We start from the raw sequence: 18203 nt of genomic DNA on the forward strand, positions 1-18203 counted from the left end.
ATGGCAGTATAAGTGTCCACATAAGTGGCCATAAGACCCCAATTCAGTAGTGTACACAATTTTTGGAAATAAGAGCTATAAGGTGCTGTCCACGCATGAGGTTTTAATGGATGCAATGAACGAATGTCTGCTACTTTCTGCAGTTAAGTCCATTATCTGGTGTCGTTCCGTGTAGATCCCATGAAGGTGAAGTGGTCGGTGGGAGGATGTGAGACGCAGCCGATAGGAGACAAACACACGGAATGTCTCTGTGACCATCTGACCTACTTTGCAGTGCTGGTGGTGAGACATCACAACATACTTACTGTACAAACACTTCTTTTTATTCCAGGTTACTCCAAGAAAAATATATAACTTGTAAAAAAAACATCAAGTAAAGGACAGTGCAGGAAAAAGCAGTGATGGTTATGTCTGTCGGCGCATAAATGAGTCCTGTCCCTGCCCCAGCGCCACTTAAGCACTTTGTCCAGTTGACATCTGCCGTGACAACTAGAAACACACCAGCCTCCACCAGGGGGCAGTGTAGCCTACCCAGATGTAAAACGTCTTTTGTACAATCAGCCTTTTCATACAAAGCGAAAAGTCTTAACAGATTATTCTTCATTCACAATTGAAGTTAAAAAGTGGCTTTGGAGCAATCAAAGCTGCTCACACGGTCAATAAGGTGGCCACTATGTTTGACATGTCAACTTAATGTGTATTATATTTATCCATGAGAACATTTTGTTGTAAATTGTGAGGTGTGTCTGTTAAAATCATGGTTGTTTTTACAAATGATGACAGATGTGAACAAGAGCATGTATTGTCTTTGTGTTTTGATGTAAAGGAGGGGTGGTTTTAATGTATAAGTATGAGTCAATGAAAGGGCATTTTATGACTTTTCTTAATTTGATTACAAGCTATAGTATCATTTTATTGCATGTTTTTGTATCTCTTTAATTTAGGTCACCAGGGACTGCAGATGGAAATGAGCTATTTAGCTAAAAATCTGGTTTAGAATTTATCTGTCTTTGAGCTTAATGTTTCTGTGCATTGTCCCTTCAAATAAAGACTAAACTAAGAAAGTACTTACAGTCGTGGTCAAAAGTTTACATACGTAAAGAACATAATGTCATGAATTTTATTATGGGTCTACTGAAAATGTGAGCAAATGTGCTGGGTCAAAAGTATACATACAGCATACTTGCCAACCTTGAGACCTCCGATTTCGGGAGGTGGGCGTGGTCGGGGTGGGACGGGGGCGTGGTTGGGGGCGTGGCCAAAAGGGGAGGGGTATATTTACAGCTAGAATTCACCAAGTCAAGTATTTCATATATATATATATATATATATATATATATATATATATATATAATAAATACTTGACGTTCAGTGAATTCTATATATATATATATATATATATATATATATATATATATATTTATTTTATTATATATATATTTTATATATATATATATATATAATATATATATATATATATATGTCTTAATAAGGTTATCCAAAAAATAGTGCTCGATACCGTAGTAGAGCGCAATATATGTATGTGTGGGAAAAAACCACAAGACTACTTCATCTCTACAGGCCTGTTTCATGAGGGGTTCCCTCAATCTCCTGATGATTGAGGGAACCCCTCATGAAACAGGCCTGTAGAGATGAAGTAGTCTTGTGATTTTTTCCCACACATATATATATATATATATATATATATATATATATATATAAAATAAATACTTGAATTTCAGTGTTCATTTATTTACATATATACACGCACATAACACTCATCTCACATAACACTACACTTTTTTATTTTTATTTTTATTTTTATTTATTTATTTTTTTTCATGTATATATTCATTTCACACCATATTCATTGCACTTCTACATTTTTTATATTTCTATATATTTGCACATTGTTTTTCTTGCATGCACACATCGCACTGTATGGAATGGCCTCAATCTCGTTACCTTGCGTAATGACAATAAAGCTGATTCTGATTCTGATTCTAAAGCTGATTCTGATTCTGATCTACTCATTGTTGAGTTAAGGGTTGAATTGTCCATCCTTGTTCTATTCTCTGTCACTATTTTTCGAACCATGCTGAACACCCTCTCTGATGATGCATTGCTGTGTGGCACGCACAAAAGTGCTTTCATTAAATGCACTAGATGGCAGTATTGTCCTGTTTAAGAGTGTCACAACATTGCTGTTTACGGCAGACGAACTGCTTTACGGTATACAAAAAAGTGAGTGCTGTTGTTGTGTGTTGTTGCCGCTCTGGGAGGACGTTAATGAAACTGCCTAACAATAAATCCACATAAGAAACCAAGAACTCGCCCTCCATCATTCTACAGTTATAACGTCATTGGGCAGGCACACCGTTTATATTGTGGGACCTGAGTCCGCCTGAATTTCGGGAGATTTTCGGGAGAAAATTTGTCCCGGGAGGTTTTCGGGAGAGGCGCTGAATTTCGGGAGTCTCCCGGAAAATCCGGGAGGATTGGCAAGTATGACATACAGCAATGTTAATATTTGCTTACATGTCCCTTGGCAAGTTTCACTGCAATAAGGCGCTTTTGGTAGCCATCCACAAGATTCTGGTGGAATTTTTGACCACTCCTTTTGACAAAATTGGTGCAGTTCAGCTAAATGTGTTGGTTTTCTGACATGGACTTGTTTCTTCAGCATTGTCCACACGTTTAAGTCAGGCCATTCTGAAATCTAAATTCTAGCCTGATTTAGCCATTCCTTTACCACTTTTGACATGTGTTTGGGGTCATTGTCCTGTTGGAACACCCAACTGCGCCCAAGACCCAACCTCCAGGCTGTTTATTTTAGCTTATCCTGAAGAATTTGGAGGTAATCCTCCTTTTTCATTGTCCCATTTAAAGCAGCAGTTCCATTGGCAGCAAAACAGGCCCAGAGCATAATACTACCACCACCATGCTTGACGGTAGGAATGGTGTTCCTGGGATTAAAGGCCTCATCTTTTCTCCTCCAAACATATTGCTGGGTATTGTGGCCAAACAGCTCCATTTTTGTTTCATCTGACCACAGAACTTTCCTCCAGAAGGTCTTATCTTTGTCCATGTGATGTCAGATGAAACCAAAATGGAGCTGTTTGGCCACAATACACAATGTGGATGGCTACCAAAAGCGCCTTATTGCAGGTAAACTTGCCAAGGGATATGTAAGCAAATATAAACATTGCTGTACGTATACTTTTGACCCATCACATTTGCTCACATTTTCAGTAGACTCATAATAAATTCATAAAAGAATCAAATTTCATGAATGTTTTTTGTGACCAACAAGTATGTGCTCCAATCACTCTATCACAAAAAAAATAAGAGTCGTAGAAATGACTGGAAACTCAAGGCAGCCACGACATTATGTTCTTTACAAGTGTACGTAAACTTTTGACCACCACTGTATATGTATCTGTATTTTAGTCCTAAGTGTCCCAATACTTTGGTCAAGTTGTAGTCCTAAGAGTCCCAATACTTTTGTCCAGTGTAGGTGTCCCAATACTTTTGTCCAGTGGTAGTCCTAAGTGTCCCAATACTTTTGTCCAGTTTAAGTCCTAAGTGTCCCAATACTTTTGTCTAGTGGTAGTCCGAAGTGTCCCAATACTTTTGTCCAGTTTTAGTCCTAAGTGTCCCAATACTTTTCTCCAGTTTTCGTCGTAAGTGTCCCAATACTTTTGTCAAGTGTTAGTCCCAAGTGTCCCAATACTTTTGTCCAGTTCACGTCCCAAGTGTCCCAATACTTTTTTCCAGTTTTAGTCCTAAGTGTCCCAATACTTTTGTTCCGTGGTAGTCCGAAGTTTCCCAATACTTATGTCAAGTTTTAGTCCTCAGTGTCCCAATACTTTCGTCAAGTTTTAATCCTAAGTGTCCCAATACTTTTGTCCAGTTTTAGTCCTAAGTGTCCCAAAACTTTTGTCCAGTTTTAGTCCTAAGTGTCCCAATAATTTTGTCCAGTTGTAGTCCTAAGTGTCCCAATACTTTTGTCCAGTTCACGTCCCAAGTGTCCCAATACTTTTTTCCAGTTTTAGTCCTAAGTGTCCCAATACTTTTGTTCCGTGTTAGTCCGAAGTTTCCCAATACTTATGTCAAGTTTTAGTCCTCAGTGTCCCAATACTTTCGTCAAGTTTTAATCCTAAGTGTCCCAAAACTTTTGTCCAGTTTTAGTCCTAAGTGTCCCAATAATTTTGTCCAGTTGTAGTCCTAAGTGTCCCAATACTTTTGTCCAGTGTAAGCGTCCCAATACTTTTGTCCACTGGTAGTCCTTTGAAGCCAAAACAACAAACGTGCTCAGAGGAGATAATGTTTGAAGACAGGTGACCGGTTTTTACAAAAATTTTGTTTTGAAGGGGGAATTGCAAACTTCCTGTAGATTTTTGCTGAAGGATGTCAATCTATGAAATGTAGGTCTAAGTGAGACCTACATAGAGGTTTTTGTTTCATGTCTCTCCGACCTTCCCAGTCGGAGTTACAGGCAGTTTTGTCTTTTTTTTTTCTTCCGAGGAGCAGTTTTTTCTGCGTTTTATTCCAAAATTGCGAGAGCGCAATTTTGAGATTTGGGGTTAAGTTTTTTTTTTTTTATTAGATCGCAATTTTTGCCAGTCCTGATGTGTGTGTTCAGTTCGGTGAGTTTTGAAGCATGTTAAGGGGGTCACATTACATTTTTGTCTTGAAGGGGGAATTGCCAACTTTCTGTTGATTTCTGCCCGAGAATGTACAATTATGAAATCTAGGTCTAAGTCAGACCTACATAGAGGTTTTTGTTTCATGTCTCTCCGACCTTCCTAGTGGGAGATACAGGCAGTCTATTATTATTTTCCCTAGTGGGCGCTAGAGCGCAATTTTGAGTTTTGGGGTTCGGTTTTTTTATTAAAAGGCAATTTTCGCAGGTCCTGATGTGTGGGTCAAATATGGTGAGTTTTGAAGCATGTTAAGTGGGTCAAATTACAGCTCAAAGAGGCGGTCGGTATAATAATAATAAAGAATAATAAAACCTTACAAATTCAATAGGGTCCTCTGTCCCATTGTAAAAGGACTCCCGTTGGGATTCCTTTTACAATGGGCCATGCGGGCCCTAATTAAAGCTGCAAGCAGCGATGGACGGGACCGACTTTGAGGGCTCATAAAATCTAAACCGGAGCAGTAATTAAAACTCTTTCATCAACTTTTAATCAGAAGGGTTCAATCTCTCTCCTGTGCTAATTTGAAGCCGACACGACAAACGCGCTCAGTAGAGATAATGTTTGAAAAAAGGTGACTGTTTTTACTCAACTTTTGTATTGAAGGGGGAATTGCAAACTTCCTGTTGATTTTTGCTGGGGGGTTGTCAGTGTATGAAATATAGGTCTAAGTGAGACCTACATAGAGGTTTTTGTTTCATGTCTCTACGACATTCCTACTGGGAGTTACATGCAGTTTTGTCTGTGTTTTCTTCCTAGGGGGCGCTAGAGCGCAATTTTGAGTTTGGTTTTTTGATTAGATCGCAATTTTCGACAGTCCTGATGTGTGTCCCCAATTGGGTGAGTTTTGAAGCATGTTAAAGGGGGTCGAATTACAGCTCAAAGAGGCGGCGGTATAATAATAAAACGCTAGAAATTCAATAGGGTCCTCTGTCCCAAAGGGACTCGGTCCCTAATTAAAGCTGCAAGCAGCGATGGACGGGACCGACTTTGAGGGCTCATAAAATCTAAACCGGAGCAGTAATTAAAACTCTTTCATCAACTTTTAATCAGAATGGTTCAATCTCTCCTGTGCTAATTTGAAGCCGAGACGACAAACGCGCTCAGTAGAGATAATGTTTGTAAAAAGGTGACTGTTTTCACTCAACTTTTGTTTTGAAGGGGGAATTGCAAACTTCCTGTTGATTTTTGCTGGGGGTTGTCAGTGTATGAAATATAGGTCTAAGTTAGACCTACATAGAGGTTTTTGTTTCATGTCTCTACGACATTCCTACTGGGAGTTACATGCAGTTTTGTCTGTGTTTTCTTCCTAGGGGCGCTAGAGCGCAATTTTGAGTTTGGTTTTTTGATTAGATCGCAATTTTTGCCAGTCCTGATGTGTGTTTCCAATTTGGTGAGTTTTGAAGCATGTTAAGGGGGTCAAATTACAGCTCAAAGAGGCGGCGGTATAATAATAAAACGCTAGAAATTCAATAGGGTCCTCTGTCCCAAAGGGACTCGGTCCCTAATTAAAGCTGCAAGCAGCGATGGACGGGACCGACTTTGAGGGCTCATAAAATCTAAACCGGAGCAGTAATTAAAACTCTTTCATCAACTTTTAATCAGAAGGGTTCAATCTCTCTCCTGTGCTAATTTGAAGCCGACACGACAAACGCGCTCAGTAGAGATAATGTTTGAAAAAAGGTGACTGTTTTTACTCAACTTTTGTTTTGAAGGGGGAATTGCAAACTTCCTGTTGATTTTTGCTGGGGGTTGTCAGTGTATTAAATATAGGTCTAAATGAGACCTACATGGAGGTTTTTGTTTCATGTCTCTACGACATTCCTACTGAGAGTTACATGCTGTTGTGTCTGTGTTTTCTTCCTAGGGGGCGCTAGAGCGCAATTTTGAGTTTGTTTTTTTGATTAGATCGCAATTTTTGCCAGTCCTCGTGTGTGTCCAATTTGGTGAGTTTTGAAGCATGTTAAAGGGGGTCAAATTACAGCTCAAAGAGGTGGCGGTATAATAATAAAACACTAGAAATTCAATAGGGTCCTCTGTCCCAAAGGGACTCGGTCCCTAATTAGTAACATTAGTAAATAGCATGTTAGCATTGATTAGCTTGCAGTCATGCACTGACTAAATATGCCTGATTAGCACTCCCAACAAGTCAATAACATCAACAAAGCTCACCTTTTGTGCAGTCATGCACAGTATAAAACGTTTGGTGGACAAAATGAGACAAAGGAGTGGAAGATTTTACATGTAAACAAACTGTTGCGTCACAGTCCACACTATGGTGAGTTCAAGAACCGCCGGAATTAGTAGGACAAAAACGATGTTCACTAAATCAGTGAAGCATACACACAAACATATTAAATAGTGGGCTTTCTAACAATTTGGAAGGTTTGTGTCATGTTTGTCCTCAAACAAAAAACATACTAAAACAAAAAAATGATTTCCCCCCCATCTTTTTCCACTTTTAATCCTTTTTTAAATAATGCTCCAGGGAGCCACTAGGGCATTTTCGGGAGAACATCTGCACCTTAACACCACATAAACACAACAGAACAAATACCCAGAATCCCATGCAGCCCTGACTCTTCCGGGCTACATTATACACCCCTGCTACCACCAAACCCCCCCCTGTGCGTCGGTTTGGGGTTTGGTAGCGGGGGTGTATAATGTAGCCCGGAAAAGTCAGGGCTGCATGGGTTTCTGGGTATTTGTCCTTTTGTGTTTATGTTGTGTTACGGTGCAGATGTTCTCCCGAAATGTGTTTGTCATTCTTGTTTGGTGTGGGTTCACAGTGTGGCGCATTATTAGTAAGAGTGTTAAAGTTTTTTTATACCGCCACCGTCAGTGTGACCTGTGTGGTTGTTGACCAAGTATGCCTTGCTGTTTCTTAAGTGAACAAAAAAAAAGGCCCTTACATTCAATTTTCATATTAAGGTGGGACCCTTGGTTTATACATAGCACAAAGCAAAAAAAATAAATTTGTATGCAGTGTTATTAGGGCCCGCATGGCCCATTGCATAAGGACTCCCACAGGGAGTCCTTATGCAATGGGACATAAGGACCTATTGAATTTGTAAGGTTTTATTCTTTATTCTTTATTCCTCCGCCGCCACATTAAACTGTAATTTGACCCACTTAACATGCTTCAAAACTCACCATATTTGACCCACACATCAGGACCTGCGAAAATTGCCTTTTTAAAAAAAAACGAACCACAAAACTCAAAATTGCGCTCTAGCGCCCCCTAGGGAAAAAAAACTAGACTGCCTGTAACTCCCACTAGGAAGGTCGGAGAGACATGAAACAAAAACCTCTATGTAGGTCTGACTTATACCTACATTTCATAATAGTACATTCTCAGGCTAAAATCAACAGGAAGTTGGCAATTCCCCCTTCAAGACAAAAAAGTACTAAAAACAGTCACTTTTGCCTCTTTGAGCTGTAATTTGACCCCCTTAACATGCTTCAAAACTCACCAAACTGAACGCACACATCAGGACTGGGCAAAATTGTGATCTAATGAAAAAACCTAACCCCAAATCTCAAAATTGTGCTCTAGCGCAATTTTTTAATAAAACGCACAAAAAACTGCTCCTCGGATGAAAAAACTGACAAAACTGCCTGTAACTCCCACTGGGAAGGTCGGAGAGACATGAAACAAAAACCTCTATGTAGGTCTCAGTTAGACCTACATTTCTTGGATTGACATCCTTCAGCAAAAATCTACAGGAAGTTTGCAATTCCCCCTTCAAAACAAAATTTTTGTAAAAACCGGTCAGCTGTCTTCAAACATTATCTCCTCTGAGCACGTTTGTTGTTTTGGCTTCAAAGGACTACCAGTGGACAAAAGTATTGGGACGCTTACACTGGACAAAAGTATTGGGACACTTAGGCCTACATTTCATAAATTGACAACCCCCAGCAAAAATCAACAGGAAGTTTGCTATTCCCCCTTCAAAACAAACTTTTTGTAAAAAAACGGTCATCTTTCTTCAAAATCTATCTCCTCTGAGCGCGTTTGTCGTTTCGGCTTCAAACTAACAGGAGAGAGATTAAACCCTTGTGTATAAAATAACAGAACAGCGTTTTAATACCTGCTCCAGTTTGGATTTTATGACCCTTCAAAGACCCGCTGCGCTGATGCTGCTGCGCTGCTGTTTTTTTTAAGATGGCTGCTTAAAAGCAGGAAGCACCAGCGTGCCCACACAATGCAGACAAGGTAGGTACACTAGACAAAAGTCTTGGGACACTTCAGACTAAAAGTAAACAAAAGTATTGGGACACTTATGACTACCACTGGACAAAAGTATTGGGACACATAGCACCAAAACTGGACAAAAGTATTGGGACACTTGGGACTACAACTTGACAAAAGTATTGGGACACTTATGACTACCACTGGACAAAAGTCTTGGGACACTTAAATCAAATCAAATCAAATCAACTTTATTTATAGAGCACATTTAAAATTTACCACAGGGGTAGCCAAAGTGCTGTACAATGAACAGGTTAAAAGATAAAACGAGTACCGAGCAAACACAACACAATACAAACAGAACACGATAAAAAATAAATAATTAAAATAGAATTAATAAAAACATAAAAACATAAAAACAGGATCACAGCAGGTGTATTATGGGGCGCCATTGCAGGATGGATATCACTCAGTGTTAAAAGCCATGGAATAAAAGTATGTTTTTAAGAGAGATTTAAAAACAGGAAGAGAGGAGGCTTGTCTAACACTCAGGGGTAGGTCGTTCCAGAGCTTGGGAGCAGCAACGGCAAAAGCTCTGTCACCTCTAAGCTTCAGCCTTGTGTCAGGGACCGTCAACAGCAGCTGATCGGCTGATCTTAAGGATCGGGTGGGGCAGTAAGGCTGAAGGAGGTCAGAGAGATAGGTTGGCGCGAGGTTGTTTAGACATTTAAAAACAAATAAAAGGAGTTTAAAATGTATTCGGTAACGCACAGGGAGCCAGTGAAGGGACGCTAAAATAGGGGTGATGTGCTCACGTCTGCGGGTCTGTGTTAGCAGACGAGCAGCAGAGTTCTGCACGAGCTGCAGGCGGGCGAGGGAGGCCTGGCTAATGCCAACATACAGGGCATTGCAGTAGTCAAGACGAGTCGAGATAAAAGCGTGGATTAATTTCTCAAGATCATGTCTTGATAGAAGCGGTTTCACTTTCGCTATTTGGCGTAATTGATAAAAGCTTTTTTGAACGACGCTGCTGATTTGTTTTTCGAATTTAAAATCTGAGTCAAACTTTACCCCCAGGTTTGTGACAGAGTCGCTGAGATACGGGGTCAGAGTGCCGAGGTCAACGTTGGGGGAGGGAGAGCGACTTGGACCGAACAACATAACTTCTGTTTTATCTTCATTTAGGCTCAGGAAGTTAGCTGAAAGCCAGACTTTGATGTCGTGCAGGCAGTCAATAAGACGTTGAACCGTGTTATTTTGTGCCATGGGAAAATAAATCTGGCAATCATCGGCATAAAAATGAAATGCAATACTGTACTTCCTAAAAATAGAACCAAGGGGGAGAAGGTAAAGTGCAAATAAAATTGGGGCAAGGATTGAGCCCTGGGGGACCCCATGTGGTAAAGGAGCTGTGGACGACATAAAACTGTCTACTTTTACACAAAAACTCCTGTCGGTTAGGTACGACCGGAACCAGTTGAGGGCGGCGCCCTTAATGCCCACACAGTTCTCAAGACGAGTGATTAAGGTGGCGAAAACTTAGGCCGAAAACTGGACAAAAGTATTGGGACACTTATGACTACCACCGGACAAAAGTATTGGGACACTTAGGCCGAAAACTGGACAAAAGTATTGGGACACTTAGGCCGAAAACTGGACAAAAGTATTGGGACACTTAGGCCGAAAACTGGACAAAAGTATTGGGACACTTGGGATTACAACTTGACAAAAGTATTGGGACACTTAGGACTACAACTTGCCAAAAGTATTGGGACACTTATGACAACCACCGGACAAAAGTATTGGGACACTTAGGCCGAAAACTGGACAAAAGTATTGGGACACTTAGGCCGAAAACTGGACAAAAGTATTGGGACACTTGGGACTACAACTTGACAAAAGTATTGGGACACTTATGACTACCACCGGACAAAAGTATTGGGACACTTAGGCCGAAAACTGGACAAAGGTATTGGGACACTTAGGCCGAAAACTGGACAAAAGTATTGGGACACTTGGGATTACAACTTGACAAAAGTATTGGGACACTTAGGACTACAACTTGCCAAAAGTATTGGGACACTTATGACAACCACCGGACAAAAGTATTGGGACACTTAGGCCGTAAACTGGACAAAAGTATTGGGACACTTAGGCCGAAAACTGGACAAAAGTATTGGGACACTTGGGACTACAACTTGACAAAAGTATTGGGACACTTAGGACTACAACTTGACAAAAGTATTGGGACACTTAGGACTACAACTTGCCAAAAGTATTGGGACACTTATGACAACCACCGGACAAAAGTATTGGGACACTTAGGCCGAAAACTGGACAAAAGTATTGGGACACTTAGGCCGAAAACTGGACAAAAGTATTGGGACACTTGGGACTACAACTTGACAAAAGTATTGGGACACTTAGGACTACAACTTGCCAAAAGTATTGGGACACTTGGGACTAAAACTGGACAAAAGTATTGGGACACTTAGGACTAGCACCTGCCAAATACGCGGGCCCGACCAACGCTGCTTGCAGCTTTAATTTCATTTTAAATTTCAAAAGATATTTGTGGCTCCTATTGTTTTCTTTAATTTGAGAAACTGGTCAAAATGGCTCTTTGACTGGTAAAGGTAAAGGCACTCAATGGTTTCTCATTGTTCCTCCGCAGCAACTGAAGCCGCGACCGGTGCGCCACCTGCTGGCTTTGACCGCCATTACCTCTCTCGGCTGCGCGCTGTCCTTCCTCAGCTGCATGGCTCTCGTGGTCTTCCTCTGCAGGAGAAGGTGAACAGTTCTTACCGGAGAGAGAGAAAAAGCAAAAAAAGATAAACGTTGTGGTCCGCAACAGGCAAGCCAAGGACGCGTCCACGCCGATCCACCTGGGCCTGGCCGTGTCCCTGGCCTTCCTCAACCTGCTCTTCTTCCTCACGGGGGTGCTGGCTAACGTGGGCGTGCACGACCTGTGCGTGCTGGCGGGGGCGGGCCTCCACTACGCCCTGCTCAGCTCCTTCTCCTGGATGGGAATAGAGGTGTTCCACACCTTCTGGCTGGTCTACGTGGTCTTCAGGCCCTCGCCCAACCTGTGTGTGTGGAACCTGCTGGGCTTCGGTGAGTGCCCGACCGACACTTTGCCCGGACGCCGCTGCGTGTCGATTTAAGAGGCCGGAAAATGTCGTTGCAGTCGTCCCCGTGGTGCCCGTGGTGGTCCTGATCGCTGTCGGGGACATTTACGGCCTGAGGAAGGTGGCGTCCGCCGAGGACCAAGACAATCCCTTTCTGATGTAAGCAATATTATCTTAAATGTTACAACGTGCATGTTAGATAACTGTTTACATACTCATTTTTACTTCTATAGAACAATTATATAACAATTTAGTCTGCTTAGCGTTGGGCATACTTGCCAACCCTCCCGAATTTTTCCGGGAGACTCCCGAAATTCAGCGCCTCTCCCATAAAACCTCCCGGGACAAATATTCTCCCGAAAATCTCCCGATTTTCAGCCGGAGCTGGAGGCCACGCCCACCTCCAGCTCAATGCGGACCTGAGTGAGGACAGCCTTGACAGGAGGACAACAGGGTGACAAGAAATAAATCATCCAGACTAGAGATACATTTGTATTATTATGTTTATCTTACCTAAAAATAAATATATTTGTTAATTTAAAAAAAAAAAAAAAAAAAAATTAATTTTTACTATATTTTGCTAAAAACATCAAAATTAATTTTATTTTTATTTGTATTTTTTCTGACTCCTTATTACATCCAGCCATAGAATTATACATTCAAATAAACATATTTGAAATAATTAATTATAAATGATCATAATAATTCATTTAAAATGACCATATTTAATTATTAAAATAATTGCTTGTTTATCAACAACTTTAGCATTTTATTCATTACATTTTGAAGCTCTCAGAAGCCAAGTTATGTTATATTCCTTAATATTTATTTATGCAAGTTTGAAGTATCAATTATCTAAACACCGTTTTGTTTGCATATTTTCAGGATATATATATATATATATATATATATATATATATATATATATATATATATATATATATATATATATATATATATATGTCTTAATAAGGTTATCCAAAAAATAGTGCTCGATACTGTAGTAGAGCGCAATATATGTATGTGTGGGAAAAAAAATCACAAGACTACTTCATCTCTACAGGCCTGTTTCATGAGGGGTTCCCTCAATCATCAGGAGATTTTTATTTATTTATTTTTTCATCTCCTGATGATTGAGGGAACCCCTCATGAAACAGGCCTGTAGAGATGAAGTAGTCTTGTGATTTTTTTTCCCACACATACATATACATATATATATATATATATATATATATATATATATACATATACATATATATATATATATATATATATACATATACATATATATATATATATATATATATATGAAATACTTGACTTGGTAAATTCTAGTTGTCAATATACTCCTCCCCTCTTAACCACGCCCCCAACCACGCCCTGCCCCACCCCCGACCACGCCCCCAACCCCCACCTCCCGAAATCGGAGGTCTCAATGTTGGCAAGTATGGCGTTGGGTAAAATGTTTGCTACAGTTCTAAGGTAAATTATTAATAATAATAATAGATTTTATTTGTAAGAAGCACTTTACATTGAGTAAACAACCTCAAAGTGCTACTGTGTATTGAAAAAAATAAAATAAATAAATAAAAGATAATAAAACTAAATACAAATAAAAACTAGAACAGCCTAATTGTCATGTCTGTGTGATCATGTTTTTGTTTTGTCATGTTCGGTTTTGTTTTTGGACTTTTTGTGCACTTTTGTTTTGTCACCATAGCAACCATTAGTTTTCACCTGTCACGTCACGCACCGGTTTTCACGTTTTGAGTCACGCACCTGTTTTCGTCAATCATGTATGTAGTATTTAAGTTCAGTGTTTTCAGTTTGTCGTTCTGACGACATCCCCGCATTTATACTCTCCACACGCTTATGACCCTTGCTGCGCTTTTTCATGCCGTTTTTGTCCATGCCAAGTAAGTTTTGTTTATTATTGCCACAGTTAGTGTTTTTTGTTGTTCATAGTTTTTGCCTTTGTGCAAGTATTTGGTTTCATAGTTTGTTCTCCGCCATTGTGCGCGCCTTTTGTTTACTTCCTGTTTTTGTAGTTTAAATAAAAAATGTACCTTCATTCCCGTCTCGCCCGAGCCAACTTTCCGTTGCATCCCGGAAAAGCATACACCCAAGACCAAGTCATGACATAATAGCTAGAACTAGTATGCATATTTGCTGAATTTCCCCCAGGGATCAATAAAGTACTTTCTATTCTATTCTATATATCTAAAAAAAAATACTTTTTTTAAAAGAAGGGTTTTTAAGCCTTTTTTAAAAATCCACAGTCTGTGGTGCCCTCAGGTGGTCAGGGAGAGCATTCCACAGATTCGGAGCGGCGTAGCTTTGTCCTCGGAGGTGAGCCTACATTTAATAATACATTTAAATAATTGATCAAAGCACCCAAATAACACCGTAGTATATTTTCATTTAGGACCTTTTGTCAAGACTTAGACTATGGCGTGGTTTGTTCTCCCGTGGTGCAAATGAACATTTGGACCAGACATGGCGTGAAGGTGAAGACATATTTCATTTTACTATAACAAAAAGAACAAACTAAAGGTGCGCACAAGGCGGAAGTACAAACTTGACAAATGAAACCAATACTTGCACGTGGGCAAAAAACTAAGGACATGAACAAAAGTCGCTAACTGTGGCATGAATCGAACAAAAACTTACTTGGGACAGGGCATGAAGTACGCAGAGGTAAACAGAGTGTGACAGGGGTATGATGTCGCCAGACAGACAGCCTGGCAACTGGAAGCTTGAATAAATAGTGACATGATTAAAGACAGGTGCGTGAGTCGTGAGGGCAGGTGAAAACTAATGGGTTGCTATGGTGACAAACAAGAGTGCACAATGAGTCCAAACGTGGAACAGGTGAAACTAATGGGTAACTATGGAAACAAGACAAGGGAGTGAAAAGCCAGAAACTAAAGAGTCCAATAACTAAACAAAACATGACATGACTAAAACAAAACATGATTACACAGACATGACACCTTTTGCTTAGACTTTTAGGCCTGTACTTTATTAATAATAAAAAATAATATTAATAATAATATCATTATTAATTTGAATATAGGTAATAAAATAAAAAAAGATCATAGTCAAAGGTTTTAATTAAAATATGTATATATTAATACTGCTACTACTACTGCTATTAGTAATAATTATTGCTACTAATTATAACAATTTAACAGTAATTATAACTATTAGAGATGTCCGATGATATGTTAAAATGTAATATCGTAAATTATCGGTATCGGTTTTTTCATTATCAGTATGGTGTTTTTTTTGTTTGTTTTTTTATTTTTTTATTAAATCAACATAAAAAACACAATATTTACAATTAGTGCACCAACCCAAAAAAACTCCCTCCCCCATTTACACTCATTCACACAAAAAGGTTGTTTCTTTCTGTTATTAATATTGTGGTTCCTACATTATATATCAATATATATCAATACAGTCTGCAAGGGATACAGTCCGTAAGCACACATGATTGTCCACTGGTCCACTAATAGTACTAACCTTTAACACTTCATTTTTACTCATTTTCATTCATTACTAGTTTCAATGTAACTGTTTTTATATTGTTTTACTTTCTTTTTTATTCAAGAAAATGTTTTCTTATTTTGTTTTATTAATTAAAAAAAAAAAAATCTTATCTTCACCATACCAAATTAGGCATAATAATGTGTTAATTCCACGACTTTATATATCGGTTGATATCGGTATCGGTTGATATCGGTATCGGTAATTAAAGAGTTGGACAATATCGGAATATCGGATATCGGCAAAAAGCGGACATCCCTAATAACTATCTCATCATACTATTTTTATTTATTATCGATATTATCGGCCGATAAATGCGTTAAAATGTATTATTGGAAATTATCAGTATCATTTCTTTCATTATCGGTATCGGTTTTTTTTGTTTGGTTTCTTTCGTTTTTTTTGTTTTTTTTTATTAAATCAACATAAAAAACACAAGATACACTTACAATTAGTGCACCAACCCAAAAAAACTCCCTCCCCCATTTACACTCATTCACACAAAAGGGTTGTTTCTTTCTGTTATTAATATTGTGGTTCCTACATTATATATCAATATATATCAATACAGTCTGCAAGGGATACAGTCCGTAAGCACACATGATTGTCCACTGCTCCACTAATAGTACTAACCTTTAACACTTCATTTGACTCATTTTCATTCATTACTATTTTCAATGTAACTGTTTTTATATTGTTTTACTTTCTTTTTTATTCAAGAAAATGTTTTCTTATTTTATTTTATTATTATTTTTTTTAAAGTACCTTATCTTCACCATACCTGGTTGTCCAAATTAGGCATAATAATGTGTTAATTCCACGACTGTATATATCGGTTGATATCGGTATCGGTAATTAAAGAGTTGGACAATATCGGGATATCGGCAAAAAGCGGACATCCCTAATAACTATCTCATCATACTATTTTTTATTTCTGTTCATAAAAATGATGATTATTATTAGAACATAAATTATTGTGATTCTGTTAAACAAAGACATTTATGTCTGAAATAATGACAATAATTAATATTTGTAGACTTAGTATGAATAATGATGATTGTTACATAGTTATTATTGTTGTTATATTGATATAATAGTAATAATGGATGATAATATTCAAATGTTTTATTTAAAATTGTAAATATTAATACTGCTACAACTACTAATATTACTAATATTTATTAATTTAACAGTAGTTATCACTATCTCTTATTGTATTAATATCACAATCATTATTATTATTATTATCGGTATTTTATAGACCCCAATGACCGCGTTATATCGAACTTTGAGTCCATGATAATATTAAAAGATACTTACAACTTGTTAAATAATAATGATTTTTTTTTTCATGAAAAAAACATTTTGTACATAAAACGTTTTATAGTTTTGCTGAATAAAATATTAATGTCAGTAATTATGAGTATTACTATAATTAGACCATTATTTTATTATTATTATTATTATTATTGCATAGTTATTATTGTTGTTGTATTGATATCATAATAATAATGGATGATAATATTCAAATGTTTTATTTAAAATTGTAAATATTAATACTGCTACAACTACCACTATTACTAATATTTATTTATTTAACTGTAGTTATCACTATCTCTTATTGTATTAATATCACAATCATTATTATTATTATTACTATTATTATGACCGGTATTTTATAGACCCCAATGACCGCGTTATATCGAACTTTGAGTGCATGATAATATTAAAAGATACTTATAATTTGTTAAATACTAATGATTTTTTTTTCATGAAAAAAACATTAGTACATAAAATGTTTTATAATTTTGCTGAATAAAATATTAATGTCAGTAATTATGAGTATTACTATAATTAGACCATTATTTTATTATTATTATTGCATAGTTATTATTTTATAATGTTAGTATTATAAAATAATTAACAATAATGAAATATTTTTGATTTAGTATTAAGAATAAATTGAATAAAATATTAATGTCAGTAATTATGAGTATTACTATAACTAGACCATTATTTTATTATTATTATTGCATAGTTATTATTTTATAATTGTTAGTATTATAAAATAATCAACGATAATAAAATATTTTTGATTTAGTATTAAGAATAAATTGAATGAAATATTAATGTCAGTAATTATGAGTATTACTATAATTAGACCATTATTTTATTATTATTATTATTATTATTTTTGTATAGTTATTATTTTATAATTGTTAGTATTATAAAATAATCAACGATAATAAAATATTTTTGATTTAGTATTAAGAATAAATTGAATAAAATATTAATGTCAGTAATTATGAGTATTACTATAATTAGACCATTATTTTATTATTATTATTATTGCATAGTTATTATTTTATAATTGTTAGTATTATAAAATAATCAACGATAATAAAATATTTTTGATTTAGTATTAAGAATAAATTGAATAAAATATTAATGTCAGTAATTATGAGTATTACTATAATCAGACCATTATTTTATTATTATTATTGCATAGTTATTATTTTATAATTGTTAGTATTATAAAATAATCAACGATAATAAAATATTTTTGATTTAGTATTAAGAATAAATTGAATAAAATATTAATGTCAGTAATTATGAGTATTATTATAATTA

General features: G+C 36.9%; 1 protein-coding gene across 1 annotated transcript in view; it reads left to right on the forward strand.

The window, feature by feature from the left end:
• adgrg1 (adhesion G protein-coupled receptor G1) overlaps positions 1 to 18203 on the forward strand; it is a 155242-nt gene that overhangs the window by 128653 nt on the left and 8386 nt on the right. The window contains exons 10-13 of the mRNA XM_061963671.1: positions 176 to 282; positions 11570 to 11685; positions 11750 to 12009; positions 12083 to 12182. Of these exons, the coding sequence (XP_061819655.1) occupies positions 176 to 282; positions 11570 to 11685; positions 11750 to 12009; positions 12083 to 12182 (583 nt within the window). The remainder of the gene's footprint in view (positions 1 to 175; positions 283 to 11569; positions 11686 to 11749; positions 12010 to 12082; positions 12183 to 18203) is intronic.

The sequence above is a fragment of the Nerophis lumbriciformis genome, linkage group LG06, assembly GCF_033978685.3.
Source record: "Nerophis lumbriciformis linkage group LG06, RoL_Nlum_v2.1, whole genome shotgun sequence".
Taxonomy (NCBI): domain Eukaryota; kingdom Metazoa; phylum Chordata; class Actinopteri; order Syngnathiformes; family Syngnathidae; genus Nerophis; species Nerophis lumbriciformis.